Source organism: Lates calcarifer, linkage group LG21 (assembly GCF_001640805.2).
Source record: "Lates calcarifer isolate ASB-BC8 linkage group LG21, TLL_Latcal_v3, whole genome shotgun sequence".
Lineage (NCBI taxonomy): Eukaryota > Metazoa > Chordata > Actinopteri > Centropomidae > Lates > Lates calcarifer.
The window spans coordinates 26,446,220-26,468,988 of record NC_066853.1 but is presented as its reverse complement, the minus strand read 5'-3'; the positions used below and the strand labels follow the sequence as shown (position 1 = coordinate 26,468,988).

Sequence of the window (22,769 nt, the reverse complement as noted above, 5' to 3'; positions counted from 1 at the left end):
ATAACCTCTTGACATGAGGACCAAAGATGTGGCAGTGGTAGTAAATCAGACCACAAAGATTCTGCATTGTCAGAAGAAGTCAGTCAAGGACATAACCAAAATATTAGGTATCTCTGAATTAATTGTTTGATATGCTTTCAGGGGGAAAAATGTGCTGCTGAGCATCTGCAAGACCACAGAAAACCACTGTTGTGAATGATGGAGGAGTACGTAGAATGGTTAACAAAGGGTGTAAAGAGCATGTTTCATTTTGTGTTTTTATATGAATAGTGTTATATTTAGTATTTTTATTTAAGTAAATGTGCTTTTCATTAGAAACAATACATTTTACAGTTTATCACTATCATACTTTTGTTTTACACCTCTCATGATAAATGACTTGAAACTCAATTAGTGTGAGTCTTTGGACCTTGACACATTTAGTCATTTATGACACAATTAACAGCTTTACCTTTTAATTTTTACATGTTGCATCCCCATCAGACAAACCATCTTGGAACGTTAACCATCTTTACACATAAGCTCCCAGTTATAAGAAACCAAAGAACTAGAAAATGTAACATATATAAGTTAAGATAAAGTCATATTAAACTATAAAGGAAAACTTATAATGTGTTTGCTGTGTAGCTGAGGAGATCATAACAGGATTTTTTTTAATGTGGGGCTGAGACCTTTGGATGGACAGGGTATGTACATGGTCTTATTATGTAAAATGACAAACCTGTAAGAAACACAGAGAATAAACACGTATTGTGTGCGTTGGTGCATACGTCATGTAATTAGTCTATGTAAAATGTGTTTATCCTCAAACTCGTACTGAACAAAATATGACTTTTCTTCGTTGAATATAAAAGGGTTCCTTTTTGCATCGTCTGCACAATTACGTCACTGCGTCAGCGCCAGCGTCGGGACGGGGGCACGGAACTGCTGTAGGGTCGACGAATAATCGGAGATGAAGGAGAAAGATGGATATTAAATAGCAGTATTAAAGCTGTAGCAGTGACTTGCCGATACTACGAATATCTGCGTCCTCACTTCAAAGCGAATGTTGTATGAGGACTTGCGGAGGAAGAGCTTTAATCGCAGAAAGGTAGCTAATGTAGGCAGAGTTGGGGAGGGCTGTAGCTGCTGGGGTTTTTTTTGGAGAGGGAAAACAACATGGCTGCGGTGGAGCTCGAATGGATCCCAGAAACACTGTACAACACGGCTATATCGGCTGTAGTGGACAACTACAGCCGATCAAGAAGGGACATACGCTCGCTCCCAGAAAATATACAGTTCGATGTCTATTATAAGGTAAGATCTGTCAGTCAGGAGGCTCAAGGCGTATCTTACTGCCACCAGAGCATACGAGTTCGTTTAGAGATAATCAGCTGCTAACGTAACTTAGCTAAATATCGATAACGTTTCGCTAGCTCTTGAAGACGAAAAAACGCTGTATGTGGTCTGGCTAACTAGTGCTAACATTAGTTTGCCCTGCCTACATTTCCTAAAATATAAAATAGCACAATGTTTATCTGTTTCGTGAACATTTGCTGAAGAAGAAGCGCCCTTAGCTAATTACATCAGTGACCGTATAAATGAATTGTGTTCGTGTTGTCACTTAACTGTTTTTGTGGGATTGTTATCGATAAATAGTTTGACCCACTGTAGTTAAAATAACCTTTCTAATGGCATACATGCTAGCTAGAACATGTCTGTTGTTTTTCTAGACGGGTAGTTGTTAACTCCCCATAGTCAGCAAGCGCAAAGTAGCAATACTTTGAAACACTCTAACTTTGAAAACGTTTTTTTTTTTATTCCTACGACATTTAAATGAGTTAATGGCCACACTTAAATGAGATGTCAAAATAATGCCGCTTTTGAATCATAAGCAGGGCTGTAGCAAAGGTTTTAGCCATACTGAGATCATGAGTACCGCTCACTCACAGAGCCAGAGGAAAACTGTATCTGCTAATATTATTATGCTATACTTGGAACTTACATAGATATAATTTGTACAGGCAGTGAAAATGTTCATTTATGATGTACACTGGTATATGTGGTTGGGTGGATTCAGACTCCAAGCATGCATCTTTTATTGTTTTCACATTTTCACTATTAACCGCTTCCAAAAAAAAAAAAAAAAAAAAAAAAATGTTAATTGTAATATTACTACATCATTAATACAAAGGCATTAGTTTGCCTCAGGAGTCTAAATGCTATGCCATTTGTGAAAATATTAAAGACCAATATTACACAAATATTTGGAGATGGTTAAATGTAATGTATTGGCGTTTAATTGATTTAGATGACATAATTTGCTGACATGATGATGAAATATTATCAGAGTCAGTTTACAGCCAAAACAAACACTCAAATCACAGGAGCTGCAACTGTGATATAGGTAAAATGTGTAATAGCATATGATGATAAAGTATGTGGTGTTACAGAGATGCTTTGGCTTACAAGTCATTTTCTCCAGATGTAAGGGTATGATTGTTCGGTACAGAGCCCAACAAAAATCATCATCATTATTTTTTATATTTGTTTCAGTGAAAATAAAATTTTAAAAATCCCACTAAAATCATGACTATGTACGTGTCAAAAACCTTACCAAGAGAGAAGGTTTTATTGCGCAAGACCAGCTAAATCCTAAATATGCATTAATTGTGGAAAAAGTATGGTCCTGTCAAAATGTGGAGAAGTCACGATTTAATGAGCATTGTATGAATTCATGAAGATGATGCTTGAGTTTGTTGTTTTCTGGCACAGTTCTTATTTGTCAGGATACACTGTCAGGGTGATAGTAGGATGTATAGTATATAGTATGTTAAATCATCTGCACTGCCATGTTATACTTTAATGGCCAATTCATGGTTTCCACATCTACGAGGGCCTGAGGGTCCATGTGATGTAAATGTAATCATCTTTCCAAGTCCGTAAGGGTCCATGCAGACCCCTGTGCAGATGTAGACCCCTGTGCCAGCCAGAAATTGAGACCACATGGACTGCTCCAAGGTCAGCAGTAGGGTTAGCAGTGACAAGGAGTGCACTGCTTTAAGATAAATGCACTCAATGACAATTCTCACATGCTAATATTGTTTGCCATGTTCATCATTTGTGTTTCACATGTTAGCATACTGATGTTTATGCTATATCAGCACTGATATAAATGATCTTTATATTAATTATCTTTACAGGTTGTTGGTAAGAACCCAGAGTATTGAACTGATTATCTCAATTAGTTAGACTAATAGACTAATTAAAAACTTGTTGACATGATGTGGACTAAAGACTTCATGTACTATGCAATGACAACATATAGTACATCTTCTTCAGATTCTTCTTTGAGTTGTCATTTTAGCACTAGAAAAAGAAATTGTTGTTTGTTGCCACCAACCCTCACAGGCAGTTGTCCATAACTCTTGCTGATAAATTAGCCACCTCTGAGCCAGTGTAACTTGAGTTTACAAGCCCTGAGTTCTAAAGTAATCTGAATCTGTAAACCTGTACAAACCAAATAAAAACATGTCACTAATCAACTGTTCATCTGTGGCTAGGATAAAAGGAACCAATCTCTCACACAATTTCACATCACTCTGACATTAAGGGAGACTTAACCCAATAACTCCATTTGAGAGACGCAGCTGAGACTGGTATTGTCCCACGTTGTCCACCATAGAGAGCCATTGAACATAACAACTTCCAGCTCAGTGCATTTTGATGACAGGCTAGACATCAGCAAATTTTTTTGTTTAAATTCCTGAACAGTAGACCGCATATTCAAAAGCATCACTTAAAACGTGCCCATTTTGGAAACACAATGAAAAATAGGACACAAAGTCCACCATTGTAGTTAGAGATAGGACATTCTCTCTCCTCGTGCTAAGACATTGTGTCTTCGCCTTAATGTTATAAATCAGATTAATCAGTTATTACCTATAGACTCTATTATTGTCAGTGTGTCTCATGCTCACCTTTCCCTCTATCTCTGTCTGTCTCTTAGCTTTACCAGCAGGGCCGGCTCTGCCAGCTTGGAGGAGAGTTCTGTGAGCTGGAGGTGTTTGCCAAAGTATTGCGGGCTTCAGACAAAAGGTAAAACCATAATGGGACTAAACTGTCCCTGAAACCTCACACCATCCACTGACCCATCAGCTGTCTAAAAAATGGTGTTGGAGACTGTGGTCCCCTTTAAATAGATGGTTAAGAAAGCAGTTCATGCTGTGTGTGCTGAAAACCGCATTGACTGAATAGTGGATTTGGTTGGATATTGTTTGCCCCCTGTATGGATCTTACCAAATGTTACCACTGTTAACAAAAGGATCAAACAAAGCAGCCCCAGAAGCAGTGACAAAATAAATACATTGGCATTGACGTTATTGTGGAGAACCTTACTGCTGGATTTACATAGGCTTTCTAACTGCTTCTGATTTTGCCCAGTCTACCCCTCATCTATTTTTTTGACCTACACAGAATAAGCAGTTCTTATCTAAGTGCTCCTCACTCTGACTGATGTACTTGGGTTGTTAGGTATTCTCCCTCTTCCTGCTTAGACCTGTTGAGCTACGGTTCTCTTTCCCAGTTCTATCTGTCTGAAAAAATCATTTAATGTTCCAAATTAAAAAGGGACCAGGGTTTGTAGATATAAGATAATCTTGATATGAAACAGCTTGGTAAACATTAAACTCCTGTTCACAATGAAGGACTGTTTAGGTTAAGGTACACTATTGATGTTCTTTCTTTAATGTTATCTGTGTGCTGTTGTTGCTTTCAGCCTTCACTGACGGGCTTAATGTGAATGCTCATCATTGCAGGCAGAATAGCAGTAGTCATCAGCATTGTAATTCACTGATAGGCCAGATGTTCAGTCTGTCTGTATCAGTCACCATTGATCAGTACCTTAAAGTGATCCCCTCACTTTGTCCTCCTCACTGCAGACACCTCCTGCACCACTGTTTCCAGGCCCTGATGGACCATGGTGTGAAAGTTGCCTCAGTTCTGGCAAACTCCTTTAGCCGCCGCTGCTCCTACATCGCAGAGTCTGACGCCCATGTCAAAGAGAAGGCCATTCAGTTCGGCTTTGTTCTAGGTAAATAAGGGGAGAGGGAAGTTTTCACACAGACAATTTGAGATAGTGATTGAGATACAGGTACAGAGAAACAGCGAATGAATAAGTGGAGGCCATTCATTCCTTCCAATGGCACGTTTTCGTAAACATGAAACAGTAGCTGAGGTTAAATTGCTAATTGAATCTCATAGATGGTGCTGTTACACATAACATGTCATACAGTGAGTCACTTTTCCCTTTCTTCTTGGTTGGTGGCTTGTTGAGAAATAAGATGGCTGACTAGCGCAGTAGTGACTGTTTTTGTGAAATAAGAAGACTCTTCAAAAGATGAGATTATGGCACATCTTTAGCACTGTATGAGAGTATCAGCATCTAAATTAAACACTTTCACTGATGCTTTTTATGATATCACCATGCTTGCACTTGCTTGTTTTGTTCAGCATTAGAACTCGAGATGAATAACTCTCCCTTTAACAAATACCTGTCAGATTGGACACTATATAATGTGTTGTTTTCCCATATAGTTAGCATTGTGAGATTTGTTTGGAATAGAGCCCTTTGATTGTAGGTTTTCTACAAACACTCAGAGGTGATGCTGAATCCAGCTCCCCTTTGGAGACAGTTGCAGTGATGTGATGTTTTTTGTTTCCAGGTGGATTCTTGTCTGATGCGGGCTGGTATGGAGATGCAGAGAAAGTGTTTCTGTCGTGCCTGCAGCTTTGTACACTCCACAGTGAGGTCCTCCATTGCTACAGGGCTGTGGAATGCTGTGTCAGGTCAGTCACAAAAAGCTGTGGACATTCAGTATGTGGTTATATTTACCAAGAACTCCTTTAAACAACCCTTTGTGTAGTAAGTGTAAATTGGTTCACTTTCACAATCCCCTGAATCTCACAGTCCTAGTAAAGTAAATCCTTTTTTAAATCAATATTTTTTCATTTATTTTATTTATTTGGCCACATAGAATGCATCTTACAACAGGAGGTTCTGCTGTCATGATAGATTAACAACTATACAGTATTATAATTTGACATTATTTGCATTATTAAGAAGTAGGGTATATCTACTACCCAGCATACACAGCTGTTGTAAATGTGATATGCATACAAGATAGACATACCTGAGACTGTTATTCAGTTTTACTGCCTTGTCTACATAGGCTGCTCCATGTCCGCAATGGCAACTGTAAGTACCACCTGGGGGAGGAGACCTTCAAGCTTGCTCAGTCTTACATGGACAAACTAGCCAAACATGGCCACCAGGCCAACAAGGCAGCGCTATATGGCGAGCTTTGTGCCTTGCTCTTTGCTAAAAGTCACTATGATGAGGTACGTATCCAGCCACTGGTGACTAAAAATGTATGTCATTCATGTTTGATAGTACTTTAAATAACAATGTGTGAATTTGTTTTACAGTATGGCTGTGATGTTGAGAAATTTGCAACTCATCTTTTTGTCTGTATTTTTCCTTGTCTCACAGGCATACAGGTGGTGTATAGAGGCTATGAAGGAAATTACTCCAGGGTTGCCTGTCAAAGTAGTGGTTGATGTTCTTCGGCAAGCGTCAAAGGTAGCACTCAGATTGGTGGACCATATTTATTTATATCAAAACATATCAAGTCACTGAATCTGTCTACACTACTACAGATCAGCATTTTGTTGAACCGAGTAAGGAAATCCTTAGAGCTATAGTCAGACATTATTGTGTGAAGTATGACCTTGTCTTTCCACTGCAGGCCTGTGTGGTGAAAAGGGAGTTCAGAAAAGCAGAGCAGCTGATCAAACATGCAGTGTTTCTAGCAAGGTAACCTGCTGTGTCTTATAAGTCCCAACATTATTCTTGTTCCTTTGTTTATCATTAAATTCAGAATGTTTTGTGTTTTACAGAGAACATTTTGGACACAAGCATCCCAAGTACTCTGACACGCTGCTAGATTATGGATTTTACTTGTTAAATGTAGACAACATATGCCAATCAGTGGCTATTTACCAGGTAAGCAGAATCATTGACAGCATATATGTATATATATTTTTTACATTGTGGTTTTTATTAAAAACTGCGCAGATTTATTTATATCTAACTGAAAGTCCCTTTTCTTTGTGCAAATTCAGACAGCTCTGGACATCCGACAGTCTGTTTTTGGGGGGAAGAATATCCATGTTGCCACAGCCCATGAAGACCTGGCCTACTCCTCATACGTGCACCAGTACAGCTCTGGAAAATTTGACAACGCTCTGTGAGTACAATGAATCTTACAAACTCAGTACAATTCTTAGACCAGACAGCTAATTACATTAGACATGAGCTCCTCTGTAGATGAAGCACATGATGATGACTCACTGTGATGGTCTGTTCTGTTACTCTCTTTACTGATAGTAATGTTATGTGGCTGCATGCTTTGTGTGTGTGCCATTTCATCTAACAAAAACATTTTGCACACTGAGATGGATTGAAAGTCAGCATGAAACAAAGTGGAATGTGTTTTTGTATTTTTGAATGATATAGTGATACTTCTTTGTGTATACAAAGGCTTTGACCTCTGAGACCCTGATTGACTTTTGCAATGTATGAGCTTCAAAACAACTTTCTTCGTGGGAATCACTTTAACTTTCTCCGAAGTGTTTATTCTGAACAAAACAGTTTTTAGCCAGGCCTGAGTTGCGTGCCACGTTTGGGTCAGCTGCTGTGTGTGTCCCTCAGATTCCACGCAGAACGTGCCATAGACATCATAACTCACATTCTGCCTGAGGACCATCTGCTGCTGGCCTCTTCCAAAAGAGTCAAAGGTAAGGCAAGTTTCTTGGAGATGCTGGGCTGCTGCCCAGTGTGTGGAGGGCACAATGAGAAGTGTCAGACTGGCTGTAGACAAGAATAATGGAATGTCCCAAAGGGAAATTCCATGAACCTTGTGCCTGATAGAAATGAACTGGAGTATTTTTAAGTCTTAAACAAAAAAAACTCTGGCTACTTTACACACGAATGACAAAGCTGTGTTTACAACTCTACAACTCTACTCTGAAACATCTTTAGGAACCTCAAGCAAGTCCAGTTGTCTTTGTATAGCACTTAAAAATACCATGACCCAGGTGACTGAGAATATTCACAAACATTCCTTAAGTTCACTTATTTCCACACTTCAGTTTATCTATAAGAGCGATAAGCTTTATGTTTTTAATTATTGGTAAACACTCTCTTCTTGACTGGTGTGTGTATTGAGTAAAGTTTGTTGTAATGACAGATCTGTCAGTAGTTACATGGTATGTTGTCTCTTGAAGGGATTACAAAGTTGTGTTTATATTAGAGACCGACTGATGAATTTCACATTTAGTACCAAAAAAAAGAAAAGACAGTGCTGTGGCTTCTCTCTCAAAAAAGTCTAATACATTGACATCATTTTTTGTGTCTGCCAGCCCTGATCCTGGAGGAAATTGCCATTGACTGCCACAATAAAGAGACAGAAGAGCGCCTTCTGCAGGAGGCTCATGACCTGCACCTCTCGTCGCTTCAGCTGGCCAAGAAGGCCTTTGGAGAGTTCAATGTCCAGACAGCCAAACACTACGGCAACTTAGGACGACTCTACCAGTCCATGAGGAAGTTCAAGGTGGGTGAAGATGTGTGTGTGTGTGTGTGTGTGTGTGTCTGTCGGTGTGTGTAGAATTTGGTGGTTAAAAGTCAAAGATCAAAATCACTGTGACCTCACAGAACATGATTTTGGCCTTAACGTAAGAATTCACAGACTAATTAACTACAGCTGGACTGGTTAGTGGAGGCGGTAATTCTAGTTTTATCTATTAACTTAGCCCACACCAACTGAATTTATATTTTTGTGTTTTGACTAGATAGATTACCAAACATCCATCTGATTACACTGCTGGGAGATAGCTTGCATACAGCTGAAACACTTGAGATGACCTGACACGTCAACTCTACATTTTCAGACGTCCAACATTATATTCAAGCATCACACTGGTCTTTGTGATTGCATTTTAGTACGTGACAGACGTCTTACTCAGGCATATAAAGTTACTGTTGCAGTGACAAACCAACATTTGGTCAGTTTTGAAAGCCAGAAATACCTAGAGAAGATTATTGCTACCAGGAACTGTACACAAAGAAGAATTATTTTGTTATTGTAGATTGCAAGTGTGTGTGGTGCATCAGACCTACAGAAGCGAGTTGTTTAATGTGAGATATCTGAAATCTGTAATCCTATTTTGATTTAGTCCCCCCACAAGATGAATGTGTGAATGAATATCTCACACTTTGAAATCAGTCTTTATATTATTGAAATTGTACTGAGAAGTAATTTGTGAAAGTGTTGAAACCTTTACCTTTAGCATTATAAAGGAGTTTCTCTAAATCACAGTAAAGAATAATCACTTTACTTTAACCCCACTGCAACCTAAAATGACAATATCTCTGTCTTTGTGTCCTGTGTTTATATTTGTCTGGTTTATGGGTGACCATTAAACCAGGAGGCAGAGGAGATGCACATCAAAGCCATCCAGATCAAGGAGCAGCTTCTGGGCCATGAGGACTATGAGGTGGCTCTGTCTGTGGGTCACCTGGCGTCCCTCTACAACTACGACATGAACCAGTATGAAGACGCAGAGAGGCTGTACCTGCGCTCCATTGCTATCGGTCAGTCACAAGAAGGGGTGGGACGGATCACTCATGCTGTGTGTCACTTTTTATTATTGCATAGCTTTAAACAATGAAACAGATGTTACTCACTTAATTGTAAATGGAGAGATTTGTCAGAGCCAGGACCCTTTAGATGACTTCTTTTTTCCAGAGAGTGTGAAGTAGGCAGGTTATTCAGATGTCTTGATCCAGTCCATTCAGCATAGGTTACCATGGTGATTTCTGCTGGTTATAAGTGAGCCTGCTTCTTGATGCCAGAAAGCCTGTGTTAAGACCAAAGTTAGCTGGTCTCCCTCTTGTCTCACCTGTGGTCACCCCCATGTCTCGCAAACTCCAACACAACAACTGTTTTTATTAGTTTTGGGCCAAAGTTGGCAGCTGAGTCAGACTGATTTGCTATGCCTCTGGCTCTTGTTGACACTAGTCTATGGTGTTTAATATCCATCCAAGGCTTAATAGCCCATGGTGGAGCATTACATCAGGAGCATTACACTCACGATACATATAAGGATAAGAATGAAAAGTTGAACTGAGTTCTTATTTATTTCTTCTTAATGTGACCTGCAAAAGATATATGCAAAAAATCTCTTATCTCAAATTTCTTGTTGCCACAAAACCCAGTTTCTTAGTGTTTTCCTTACTGTAACAAAATTCCAGTTCAAATGTAAAAATAAACTCTTTCTTGCAGTTATTCTCAGATTCTGCAGATTATAGTGCACAAGAAAAGATCCTGTGATATAAGGCAGTGTGTTTTCCCCTGAAACTTATATTCAAGGACTATACAGTTATTTTTTTATTCATTGCAACAGATTTTCTTTTTGAATGGAGTGAGTATTAGTGTAACTACAGTATTTTAGAGAGCTGCGTTGTGGATTGTTTGTACCCTTATTTGTGTCGCTAAGCTAGCAAGTGCTGTCAGTCCATGTATAGTGAGTTTTTCAGAGTAAATCAGCCCTGAAAGTCTTTGGTTAGTTCAGTTGAAGCTGCAGGAGTTTGTGAAGCTGCTGTAACATGTTCTGCTGCTACAGAGGAAATAAATTAATGACAAGTGAAAATGAGTTGACAGCAGCTCCTGATGTCTTTACTGTAGAAATGAAAGGTGGGATAAATTTGCCGAGATTTAGAGCTGTTACAGATGATGAGTGTGAAAAATATTAACAGTCAGAGAAAACTAATCATGCAGGAAGAATGAGAATGATAGAGGGTTCGACTACAGTCACTCAGTCAGCTGATTAGTGGTCACTAGGAAAGTGAGTGGTCTACAGACGTCCGACTGAACAGAACCTGAAGCAGCCAGATGCCGATACATTATCACAGGCTGAGGGGAGACGAGAAAACTGCAGCTCAAATGTACACATTCTAAGTCTTGTTTTACCAGTGTTATTTCAGTGTTTCAGTGTTATTACACAGTGTGATCACTCACAGAAGTGTAAAGGATTACTGCTTCATTAATCTAATCTTGGCACATTTTGTATCATCATGTTTTCTGGATTGCAGTGCATTGTTACACCCGTAGCCAGTAGTACCCTAATTAGTTTCTAAGTAATATGAAATGATTAGATACAAGGTATGTGAAGTTGTCTTTGTCCTCACAGGTAAGAAGCTGTTTGGAGAGGGTTACAGCGGGCTGGAGTACGACTACCGAGGCCTGATCAAACTCTATAACTCTGTTGGAAATTATGAGAAGGTGTTTGAATACCATAACGTGTTGTCCAACTGGAACCGACTGAGGGACCGGCAGTTTGCTGTGGCAGATGCTCTGGAGGACGTCAACACTACACCCCAGCAGACCCAGGAGGTGGTGCAAGCTTTCTTATTGGCTCAGAGCCTGGGCCCCACCCGCCCCTGTCTTGGCTGATTTTATGAGGGATGAAAGAAAAAAAGACGATGGCTTTAGCCTGGTGAGGACACGAAATTAGCCCAAATGTGATGCTTCAGTTGCACACAGTTATTTAGTAATACACAGTAAATTCAAGAAACGTTGGCAAGTCAGTTGGGTTTATTGTCAACTGCAGCTGCCAGTGTACACACACACAAATAAATACACATTTAGTCATGGAATAAAAATAGTAGAGAAGACACCGTTATCAAACCTCATTGACACCCACACAAACCACCAAGATGCAACTTCAGACTGGATGCAGCTTCACCCCACAGAGCAGACTGTTGCATTTCTCCAAGAGAAAGAAAACACGCGACTGAGGGGCAGAAATAAAAAAAAAACCTCAAACATCCTGTAAGGATGACAGATGACCTCTCCTCTAGTCTTGCTCGCCTTTTTCTTTTCAGTTTGGAATCGGAAGACATTTTTGCTTTTGTATTTGAGCCAGTGTAGCTCTGAATGCCATGAGACTCATCACAGATCAAAACCATGTTCTCCAGGACTATGTACATTTCAGTACCTGGACCCCACATCTGTGAAAAATGTGTTTCAGCCCACATCCATCAGCATCATCACTTTGGCGGATCACAGATGGAAGTTGTTGAATATTTTTGACACTTGTACAGTGAAATAATACAGCAGATTGTACACTTAAGTTTCAGTTGAAGGCTTCTTGGTTACTTCTTTGCAAGAAACTTAAAGTGAACCCTAAGAAGACGTCCTATTTTGAACTGCTTGGTGGAGAGAGATTAAACAGTGGAATGTGTTGAATCAGTGGGTATATTGTTACACATAACAGGCTTCACAGGTCTTGTTTTCAGTTTATTATATCTGTTTTTCCAGCTTAGTCCTGACATAGCATAATTAAAATGCCAATAACTTATATGCAGATGTGTATGTTCATGTAGCCCTTTGTTTATGCTTTTCCTACTGAGTGAGCCGTGAATTCTAAAGGAACAGCTCAACACTATTACATTAAAAATAAGGGACATGAATAGGAGTGAAAAGAGGAAGATGCTACATGTACAGGGGCTTAAGCCTCCCTTCATTTGCTAATTTTAAGGTGTGGCTTCCTGTATGAGTGTGTACGTGTGTGTTAGTTTTCACAGATAGAACTCTGGGTGCCCAAGTGCTCCACTGATGACTACCAGCCTTACACCAGCTTGCAGTTATCTGTCTGTAGACGGACCCATACTTTTAAGTGCTAAATAAACTATTATACCCTTAAGGGCACTACAATGGGACCAATATTGTACATGTGTGAGTGTGTGCATGTGAGAGAGTGAGTGTGTTGTCAGCCTGTCTACCTGTACATCTGGCCTTTCCTCTCCACTCCATCCTGTCAGATATCCCATTAATGCAAAGGGTTTTTTGTTTTGGGGCCTGTTTTTCCGTCGGCTTCTGTCAGTTTTTTCTGACCAAAATCTCATTTATTGTTTCATTACGGAGCTAAATGAGGAAAAAATCTTTCTCAACATTTTAATGCTGTGACGCTCACTTTGTAATTACTCGTCAGTAAAAATGATCGTTCCCAGCAGTCTGTTGCTTCAGTGACTTTGCTGGTTGGCCACAGTTGCTGGCCTGCATGCACATTTAAAGGATCAGTTCAAAAAAAAAAAAAAAGTTCTCACGTACCTGAAGTGCAGTGGTTCCCAAACCTTTACCAGATCTAGGCTGGTCAGTGTTGAGATTTGAGAGTTTAAAAATGTGTATCTGCTGTTCATTCTTTATACATAAAGACATAACCTAAACAGAAGTGTGCAATATTATTCAGATGTGAGGATCCCTTGCATTTGGTTAATTTCAACAAAGATATGTGCTTACATTTTTTACAGGGTAACAAGTTGTGAGTGATCAAGTGGATAAACTTTGGAATAGCAACACTGTCTAAATTACCTCAAACATATCTTTGGCATTTCTCTACTGACATTTCCTATGATTTTTCCTGCCATCTAATAACATAATATCAGCCAATATATTGACCTAATTGATTATTCTTTCTAGCTCTGTTTCTTGCCCCCTAATGCAAAGCAAGATCTACTTTGCTTTTGTGTTTTTGAGTGAATGCCGGAGTTTTGAGCAGATCATTTGTAGAGTGCTTTTACCCTCTCAGTCTATTAAAGAGTTTATGAGGACCTGTCATCCTAAGGTCTAGGTTGGGAACCGCTGATTGCTCTGGTGGCGTCTAGCTGTGCAGAAAGTTCTGGTTTTAACATCACAGGGAACTGTGAAAACCATCCGTATGAAAACTGGAGTCAGAGGGACACTTGAAAGGAAATTTTGCTGTTGCCTCTTTTTTAATGTAAACTTTCAGTACTACTAATTGCATTCACTGTCATTGGCAGAGGCATAAATGTCAGAGATGGTTATATCTGAATGAGAATAACTATCTGCATGGCTGAACACGATTCTACTAATTTGGATAAACTGACCCTTTAAAGTCATGCAGAATGAAAAGTCATAGCTGTGTAGTAATGGATAAATGAAGATAAGCATGGCATTTGTTGTGTAGAGAAATAACTGATGAGATTTTGCTCTGAAAAGTTGCGCAGTGATGGAAAACGTGAAAACAGAGTCCAGCTAGAAAAGTAAATTAGGCATTAATATCTGCAACATTACTGAAAATGTGATGCCTTTAATAAGTACCCCACTTTTTTTTTTTTTTTAATGAATGAAGAAAAGAAGCTTTGCCTTGCTGTTGCTTCAGTGCTGTCGGACATCTCCCTCTCTAGCAGTGATGTGAGTGAGTGGCTCCAGCTGAGGAGGTCCAGCCTTAGCCCCTTAAAAGGACGCTCAGCTACACTCTTGGTGCTTCAACAGGCGCACCCCCTTCCCAACACACACCCTCCCTCCAGGTGAAATTTTGTCCAGGGCATACCTGCAGTTGGTATTTCCAAACAGGTGAAGATTTAAGATAAGATTTGTACCATAATGCAGAGAAGTGTACTGTAGAGCTGGGCATTATTACAATGGTCAATACATATCTTCTTGTCCCTAAAAATCAATAATTGCAAAATCCACCCTGAGATACTGCTACACTGACTGCTTTTAATCAAAGGTCATTTCTCAACTTGTTGAATTGCATTCTGGCCTATTAAGGCTGCTATTTTCAAGCTATTGGCAAGAGATTTCTGCATCTTCTGCAATGGATTTTTCTCTGTACCATCTGTGAAAGTTCTAGAAAGATCCTCTTTTCCACAGATTTTGACAGGAAACATTTTCTGTTCAAACTAACTGAACTATCTTGCCATGATGTCACATTTGTTTGGCCAACAGCAAAAAGGAAAATACATGTTAAAAACATAGACTCAGAAATGTGATTTTTTTTAAACAGTGTTTATTTGTATTGAGGTGTTTTGCCTTTAATAATGACCCTGAGAATTCAGCTGACTGATGGAATGTAGGCGACAAGGTTTGACTTGACAATATCTACTGATAACTGAAAGGGAATGAAACAGTTTCAGTGCTGGAGGGGGTGGAGGGTCAAAGGGCGTGTGCTTGCTGAGAAAGTTGGACAAATACAGTAAAGCTGTGATCTCTCCTTTCTCTCTAAGAGTTCAGATGAGATGACTGACACCAAATGCGATGCGGGGATGTTTCACTGTTGTCTTGTTACTGCTTCACTGTTAGCTGCAAAAACATTAAAACTTATATCATTGATCACAATCAGCACGTGTATTTTTCTCGTGTTTACACCTTAAATCTACAGTTTATTCACATTGCAGTAAAATGAAATGTGAGTACATACTTTTGTGCACTTTTGGTCTAGGGCTAGTTTTCATGGCTTTGCCCCCTCAGTATTAGTCAAAGGAAATCTTAATGCCAGAGCATACAATGGTATTTCAATCCAGGGAGTGCCCTCTCCTGTTACAGCAAAGCAATCCCCTAAGTATGGTGGGTCCACCTCTGTGTTGTGTTGTATAGTGGAGGACAAGGACCACACATCCTACAACTGTCATTCAGCATTTAATTGATGGCAACAATGTAACCTAGCTGAAGTTAGAGAAACGTTCACAGGCTCTCTCCTCATAAATGCTCTCAGTAACCTCCCAAAGAGCATAACACATGCCAATACTACAAAAAGATATGTACATTCTCATAGAATAGGTACCCAAAATACAATCTGTCAATAAAATATTACCACAAACAAACAGCCACACAAAACCCCACATAACTGCGGAGAAACTAGGCAATTATAGGGTCTCTCCTGTGCACCTAATCTCTCTGATTAACATCACAGTCACACTAAGCAACATGGTCTCATCAGCAGGCTCTACTGTTGCAGGCTGCATGGCAGCCCTGTTATACAAGCACAAAGCATAAAGAAAAGATTTTCCAGTTGTCTTGTTAGTGCTGGTGAGGAAGACTACTAAGGTCTTTCTCACCAAACTTCGACAAGGTTTTTTTTTCTTCAACTCATTCAACACATCAGTAAACATAAAAATATCTTTTCAACAGTTGCTGGTACCAAATCCATTTAGCTCATTCATTGCTACCACATGAAAATGTTGTAACTAAACTCTTGGTACACAGCCTTGTTTTCAGTAGTAATGTTTTATTGAAATTACTTTTCCATAAACCACAGTACACCTTTTGCTACAGTTAAACTAAGAATAAACTGGAGTTATCAGCTTTGCTTTGTACAAAACTAATAACACCCCTTTGGTCAAACATTAGCCATTAATCATATTTCTTATGTTTAGCAGCAAGTGAAATTTGCTGAGTCCCTTTCAGACACAGGGTTTTTATACTGGCTTCCTGTTCACTATTGGTGTGATCTACATGAACACTGAGCCTCTTGCTTTGGTTGCTGGTCTCATGTCATAAAGTAAACACAGTCATAACAGGAGGTCTAACCACCAACAGAGAGCTGTCCTGCTGAGATTCCTATAACAGTCTCAGGGAATGTGTAACTGTTCCACATGAGTTTCCCATAAATAATAAAAATAATATCTGTATTCCCTTTAACAGCTCAACAAACTAAAGAGTCTTTTTCCCCCACGTATCTTATAGCTGTCTGCTACAACAGACTTACAGTCAGGGTCAAAAAGTTCAGATGAGCCACACCTTGTATCTCAGATAATTTCACTGTCATCTTCTACCTGTAAAACAGCCACATATATTAATATTAATGCCCAGATACATCCAATATGGTGAGTAATAATGAAAGTAAATAGACATTTTACCACATTCTTCCACAGCAGTGACAGATTTTTTCAGCTTTGGAGAAAGTCATTTGTGACCTAATGTCACTGTTGATATAAAAGTGATGGAAAGCCAGGACAGTGTAAGTTGATCCTGTTCAGTGACTTTCAGTTCTTTTTCTCCTCTGGATCATCACTGATGAGATATTCAATGTGTGTCCATATACACCATATCTGCAGAGAAAAGGATGGGACAACATGTACAAATTTGACTCACTGAGCAGCAAGTATTTTAATACAACTTTTGTCATCATGTTTATGATAAGCAGGGGTTATTGTGTACACTCCTACCTCCGCTGATAGCGCCAGCAGGCGACCTGCAGCCAGCAGCATAATCCCCAGAGCCTGGATCCAGAGAGGCAGATAGAACCAGTGAGATAGTAAATCCCACTGATACCCATACAACCACAGAGGGAGGCAGTGCAGGCCCATCACTACCCATGTGCCCAGCAGTGTCCAAAACCCTAACAGCACAAAGTTCACATTAACTCACAGAATGTGTCATTTATCTTGAGATGCACAGTATGTTAACATCAGCTCACAGGGACAAGCTTGTTACCGTTTGCCATGATGGCCTGTATGAGTCCAGGGCCGCTGGTGAAGCTGTTCTTCCAGTGGCCACCTCTGGTGTTGTGGTTACACACAAACACACACCACTCGAGTGCTGACACCAGCCAACCCCACTGCAATACAAGGCATGCATGACATCAGACAACAAACTATTAACATGGTTACAAATATGGCACAGTACAAGTGTTCCATCAGGTAGTGAGTCACAAGTAAATGAGGAATCAGTAAATCTGACTGGAATTAGATGCTGATTTCAAGGACCATAGTAGTGTTGTTTATAATCACATATACACCAATCAGCCATAACATTATGACCACTGACAGGTGAAGTGAATATCATTGATCATTTTGTTACAATACAATGTTCTGCTGAGAAACCTTGGGTTCTAGCATTTATCTTGATGTTACTTTGACACGTACCACTGACTAAATATTGTTACAGGCCAAGCACACACCCCATGGCAAAAGCACTCCCCAATGGCAGGGGCCTCCCCCAGCAGTACAACGCTCCAACCACACCGCAAAAACTGCTCCGAAATGTCTCAAGGAACATGAAAAATAGCCTGAGGTTTTGACCTGGCCTCCAAACTCCGCAGATCTCAATCTAATCCAGCATTTGTTTTAACAGACTGCTTAGTGACAAAAATACCTAGTCTCCACAGTTCTGTTTTCACCAGTATTACTAACATTCTTCATTTAAAAGAGAACTCAATTTGCTATCACAATTAAATGTGGGACACTTGTAAGAAACAGATTGATCAGTATAGCGAAGGCTGAAATATCCCAGCTTTCAATCCCTACTATGGATCACACTCCAAAATCACATGATCCAACACCTCACAAAAGGTAACTGATTTGCATCCTAATGCCAGTTTTATGTCACATGGTCATAGATGTTAGAGATGGGAAATATTCCCATGTTTCCTACCTACTGTTCTCATTTTGATGACTGCTCCTGTGGGGATTCGATTACTTTATCCATTACAGTCAGGTTGAATTACTAATATCATATGTCCATATCATTTACCATTTCAGGTACTTCCCTGTTATTATGAGCTATGGATATGATGGACAGTCCCACTCATCATAATGACAGGGAAATATGCCCATGTCTTTCAACTCCATGTCCCTGCTTTGTAACATAAGCTGTCACACAAGCCACTTCAGTAATGTTCTCTGACTTTATACCACTGTTTTCACAGTATTCCCTACGACTAGAAAACTGACTTTGACACGTGCTCCTTTAAGATATACACTGATCAGCCACAACATCAAAACACTGACAGGTGAAGTGAATAACATTAATCATCTCTTTACAATACAAAGTAAAGTTCTGCTGGGAAACCTTGGGGCCGGATATTCATCTGGATGTTACTTTAATACATGCCACCCAATTTAACATTGTTGTAGACCAACCCCATCCCCATGACAAACGCACTCCCTGACAGCAGGGGCCTCCTCCAGCAGGACAATGCTTCCACCACACCACAAAAACTGCTCAGAAATGGCTCAAGGAGCACGACAAAGACCCAAGGTGTTGACTTGGCCTCCAAATCCCCCAGATCCAAATCTGATTGAACATCTGTGGGATGCACCAGAACAAGCCAGATGTTGGAGGCCCCACCCTGCAACCCACCGGACCAAAAGTATCCACTGCCAATATCCCAGTTCCAGATCCTGTTTCCATGCCCTGACGGGTCAGAGCTGTTTTAGTGACAAGGGGGGGCCACCACAATATCCTGCAAGTAGTTTTTAATGTTGAGACTGATTGGTATACATCCATGAAAAAACAGCATTAACAGAGACACTCTGAACTTAATAATAAGACAACTGAGGAAGAAATAACTGCAAAAAACCTGTGGCCCTGACTGAGCTTCTTCCTGGTGTTTAATTGAGTTTAGATCTCACTGCTGTCCACTTCAGAACAAAATCTTTTGGCAGCTGATCCTCTATTCTCTCTCCTCTGCTCTTCACACAATCCTTATCTTCAGTCTTTCATCTAGTTTTCTCTTACAGCCAATTCCAGGCTGGTTGGATACAGTGCCAATGTCATCAGACGTGTTGATAACACAGTGTGCACATAGTGCTCACAGGAACATTAAAGTCTCTTTGACCCTTTCATATATGAATTATGAAATCCTCAGTCAGGATTATTTTTATTCTTCTTTAATCATGAAAAAACATTTTGAACTTCATTTAGGGTTTGTCACATGTCCATTCAGATGGACTGCATGCGTTTGACTATGCTATGTATTTAACAAACCAATCAATAAAATTAGATATTATGTCAAAATTATAAAATAATATGAATTTCTAATAATGTTAAACTAACGTGTTCACATATTTTAATACTGTTCAGTGCAACGCAGAAACATTGAACCTTGCTCCTGACACCTTAGATCCTCAGCATCCTCAGCTCCACTGTCATCATCACTGCCATTAGCTTCATCCTCATTTGACTCAGGTGGTATTTGCTCCACTATCCTGAAGGTCTTTCTATCATGTGCTGTACTTGAGCTCTACAAAATATAAAAGACACTAACTGTTTCTGTCATAATGAAACTAATCTGTATATAATTTTGTTTTTGTTACAAAAACTGCAAGTTACATTCTAATAACATGAAACAGTTGATTCACAGCCCAAACAGATACTGCAGATGACGGATTTTCAACAAGGTCTGCGCTTTAATCCACTGACGACACAGCTGCTTCTCACTCACTCATTCTGTGCAATCTTATTTCAAACTGTACAATATCAGTATACAGTTCAATCTGTTTCTATGTATATAGTCCTGTGTATAATATTACATTGACTGGCCGATGGGTGACAGTGTATGGAACAACACTCTAGCATTAAATATAGTGGCTGATGTGCAATTCTACCATCAAAACCCATGCATATACAAGAAAACAGCTTTTTAATAGCTGTCCACCGAAGTGACCTCTATGCGTGAAAGGGTTAAATGAGTTTGTAGCCTTGATATTGTCCATTCTTTGCTACAGTCTGTTGTTTTGACAGTTCTCTGCTTTCCTTTGTTGTAGTTCACAGTGGTGCAGAAAATACATTTTTGGGTCAGATTTTTGTTTAGATCCTCTGTAACGCAAAAAAAGATATCTGTAAATACTTGAAGGTGTAATATGCAGCATTTTTCAGTAAACACAACATTCAAAGTTGATTGAATGAGTGAGAGAGAGTGATGGTTGAGCAAACTAGAGAGTGAATGAAGAGAGAGAGTGGTGTCAGTGAATTAGAGAAATAAATTGTTAGTTTTCACACCTCCACAAAACCCTGTGGGAAGGTGCCACGCTGCCAGATCTCAGCCCCGCCCTCGGTCAAACAGACACAGACCTGCAGCTCTTGATACATCCATGACATCAACAGAGAATGAGGACAGAGACAGTGATGTAATCTGGTCACTATGTTTTTATAGAGTCCTTCACACCCTGCACACTATTATTAGCTGGGGCTACACACCCACTGCCCTGAGGCTGCGGCCCAGAAACAGCTTGTATACACAAAATAAGAAAAAAATAAGACAGGCAGAGGTCAGGGTCTCTGCAGATAAATACACTGCCTCACTGACAGTGACCATGACCTTTCACTGACAGTGACCATTTCAAAGACACTGTGCAATACTGTGTGTGTAGCTACTGCTACTAGTAATTCTAAAAGAGGCTCTCTTTTAAAAAGATGTCTAATATGATAATCATACAGAAATAACACAGCCTATAGTGAGCACTTAGTGTGTAGTCTGCAGCCACAGACCTTAAACAGCAGGCTCCACAGCATGCCTCTGCCCAGGTTGTCCACCACTACGTCCAGCCAAGCCCCAAACCTGGAGCTCTGGCCCAGCCTCCTCGCCAGCCACCCGTCCACTCCTGCACAAAGCGCATCATGACACACTGAAGCTGTGCACTCTGTAACTGTAACTCCTGACAAGGCTTCTCTGAGTTTCGAAGCCAGGTGAAACTATATGCATTTCATCAAAAATACCTTTCATTTAAAATCAGACTCTCCCTTTGGTGGGGTGCGTCTTTTATCATAGGATGCAGCTTGACTTATACAAGTATATGATCAATAGACCATACCTGATGCGACAGGTCAAACAAGTTGAACAGTGTTACATTACCATCAAGTGCTACGGAGACTGAGTAAAGAGGGACAAACACTGCTGGTGTCTCATAGGTACCCCATGCAGCAAACATGAGACCAATCCTAATGTAACCTGAAAGAGACAAATACATACAGAACAACCAAGTGAAATTAGTCTTACGTTCAGGTCATTTCACATCTTTCAGCGTCAGTGTCCCGTCTAAAAACGCAGTTTAGTGATTTTCACCTAATTAACGAACTAATCGATAGAGTAATATTCGAGCAGCTCGTGTATATTTTCAGTGATTACCACGTTACCGGGGCTTCGCGGTGCCACAGTGAGCTGACATACGTATACGAGTGTAAAATTGATATACAAACACAAAATACAATTCGTTAAATTCATCCATGTAATTCTCACCGATAACATTCGGCCAGTACAACAAAACCTGGAGTCCCATCTCTGGTCAGTTACGAGTAATGCAGCCACATCCTGGAAAAAAGATGACGCAACCTGCTCCTAAGCCGATCTCTCGAGCGATGAAAACACGCGCACTGCATTTGTTGTTATAAGATTCATTGCTATGTTAATAACTGTAACCTACTACAGTGTCTACGGGGCACTGTCCTTGTAAGTATAGCGTGCTGTGGGCGCTTTTTATGTTCGTCACACCACCTAGCCTGCTAAGATGTCTTACGCACAGAGCGTCACACCAAACTTAAGTCTAAAATGTGGAATTTTGGCAACACTATGCCAGTTTTAAACGTTGAACGCTTTCCCTATCTGCGCATCACATTTTGATGGAAGGAAATGGCCAATAAATGTTAGTGAAAATGTATTCAAGTCACCACCGAAGTCGTGAACATCCCCCATAAAAAAGAAGCAGAAGTGTTAGGTGACATTTTCTAAAGGACCACCTCACCCATGAGTTAGTCAACATTAAATTTGTACATTTTTGAATGGTGTTCGGCGTGATGCCTTGATACAAAAATGAGAAAGGCAACTAACCACCATTGACCCAGTATCAAACGAAATAGTTTACATTTGCATATGAATTACATTACAACTTAATACATAATAAACACATCATATTCAAAACTTTGTGTATAGTGCTGTATAACGTACCTCCTTTGCTTTAATTCTTGTCTGTGCCACTGGAGGTCGCTGTATTGAACGTTAGCTTGTGTTACTTAGCAGAGTAGCCACAAGATGGGGCTAGACACATATCTTTACAACCGACGCTCTATACTCGCATGCATTCACAGTAACAGCCGGGTATGACTGCGCATAATTAGTTAGACCACAGTTTTTGTAGTTTGTAAAAA

General features: G+C 39.9%; 2 protein-coding genes across 5 annotated transcripts; one reads left to right on the top strand and one right to left on the bottom strand.

The window, feature by feature from the left end:
* Positions 1 to 877: 877 nt before the first annotated feature.
* On the top strand, positions 878 to 15,242 carry appbp2 (amyloid beta precursor protein (cytoplasmic tail) binding protein 2). Its single transcript, XM_018701241.2, has 13 exons — positions 878 to 1,296; positions 3,989 to 4,077; positions 4,920 to 5,071; positions 5,703 to 5,826; positions 6,210 to 6,378; positions 6,530 to 6,619; positions 6,786 to 6,853; positions 6,937 to 7,042; positions 7,162 to 7,286; positions 7,751 to 7,836; positions 8,461 to 8,651; positions 9,526 to 9,691; positions 11,290 to 15,242. The coding sequence occupies exons 1-13, from the start codon at positions 1,159 to 1,161 to the stop codon at positions 11,550 to 11,552; spliced, it is 1,767 nt and encodes a 588-aa protein (XP_018556757.1). The 5' UTR covers positions 878 to 1,158; the 3' UTR covers positions 11,553 to 15,242.
* On the bottom strand, positions 11,971 to 22,659 carry si:ch1073-145m9.1 (CDP-diacylglycerol--glycerol-3-phosphate 3-phosphatidyltransferase). 4 transcript variants are annotated; one of them, XM_018701260.2, is made up of 8 exons: positions 21,865 to 22,155; positions 21,481 to 21,576; positions 21,117 to 21,229; positions 17,340 to 17,463; positions 17,072 to 17,244; positions 16,763 to 16,954; positions 16,612 to 16,678; positions 11,971 to 15,206 (listed from the first exon to the last, which is right to left on the bottom strand). In XM_018701260.2, exons 1-6 carry the CDS (start codon positions 21,902 to 21,904, stop codon positions 16,889 to 16,891), a joined length of 612 nt encoding a protein of 203 aa, XP_018556776.1. In that variant the 5' UTR covers positions 21,905 to 22,155; the 3' UTR covers positions 11,971 to 15,206; positions 16,612 to 16,678; positions 16,763 to 16,888. The 4 variants fall into 4 exon arrangements, with proteins under 4 accessions (XP_018556776.1, XP_018556793.1, XP_018556769.1 ...); XM_018701277.2 differs by lacking the exon at positions 21,865 to 22,155 and adding an exon at positions 22,570 to 22,659 and having other exon boundaries at positions 16,612 to 16,954; XM_018701253.2 differs by having other exon boundaries at positions 16,612 to 16,954.
* Between the last annotated feature and the right edge of the window lie 110 nt (positions 22,660 to 22,769).

What these genes read in the sequence shown, in the direction of transcription:
- appbp2 (XM_018701241.2), top strand. Translation starts at nt 1,159, where the DNA reads ATGGCTGCGGTGGAGCTCGAATGGATCCCAGAAACACTGTACAACACG. An exon ending in AATCAGTGGCTATTTACCAG is followed by an intron (nt 7,043 to 7,161) that starts GTAAGCAGAATC and finishes GTGCAAATTCAG; the next exon opens with ACAGCTCTGGACATCCGACA. An exon ending in CCTGCGCTCCATTGCTATCG is followed by an intron (nt 9,692 to 11,289) that starts GTCAGTCACAAG and finishes TTGTCCTCACAG; the next exon opens with GTAAGAAGCTGTTTGGAGAG.
- si:ch1073-145m9.1 (XM_018701253.2), bottom strand. Translation starts at nt 21,904, where the DNA reads ATGGGACTCCAGGTTTTGTTGTACTGGCCGAATGTTATCG. An exon ending in GTACTGGCCGAATGTTATCG is followed by an intron (nt 21,577 to 21,864) that starts GTGAGAATTACA and finishes TGTCTCTTTCAG; the next exon opens with GTTACATTAGGATTGGTCTC. An exon ending in TGTGGAGCCTGCTGTTTAAG is followed by an intron (nt 17,464 to 21,116) that starts GTCTGTGGCTGC and finishes CTTGTATTGCAG; the next exon opens with TGGGGTTGGCTGGTGTCAGC.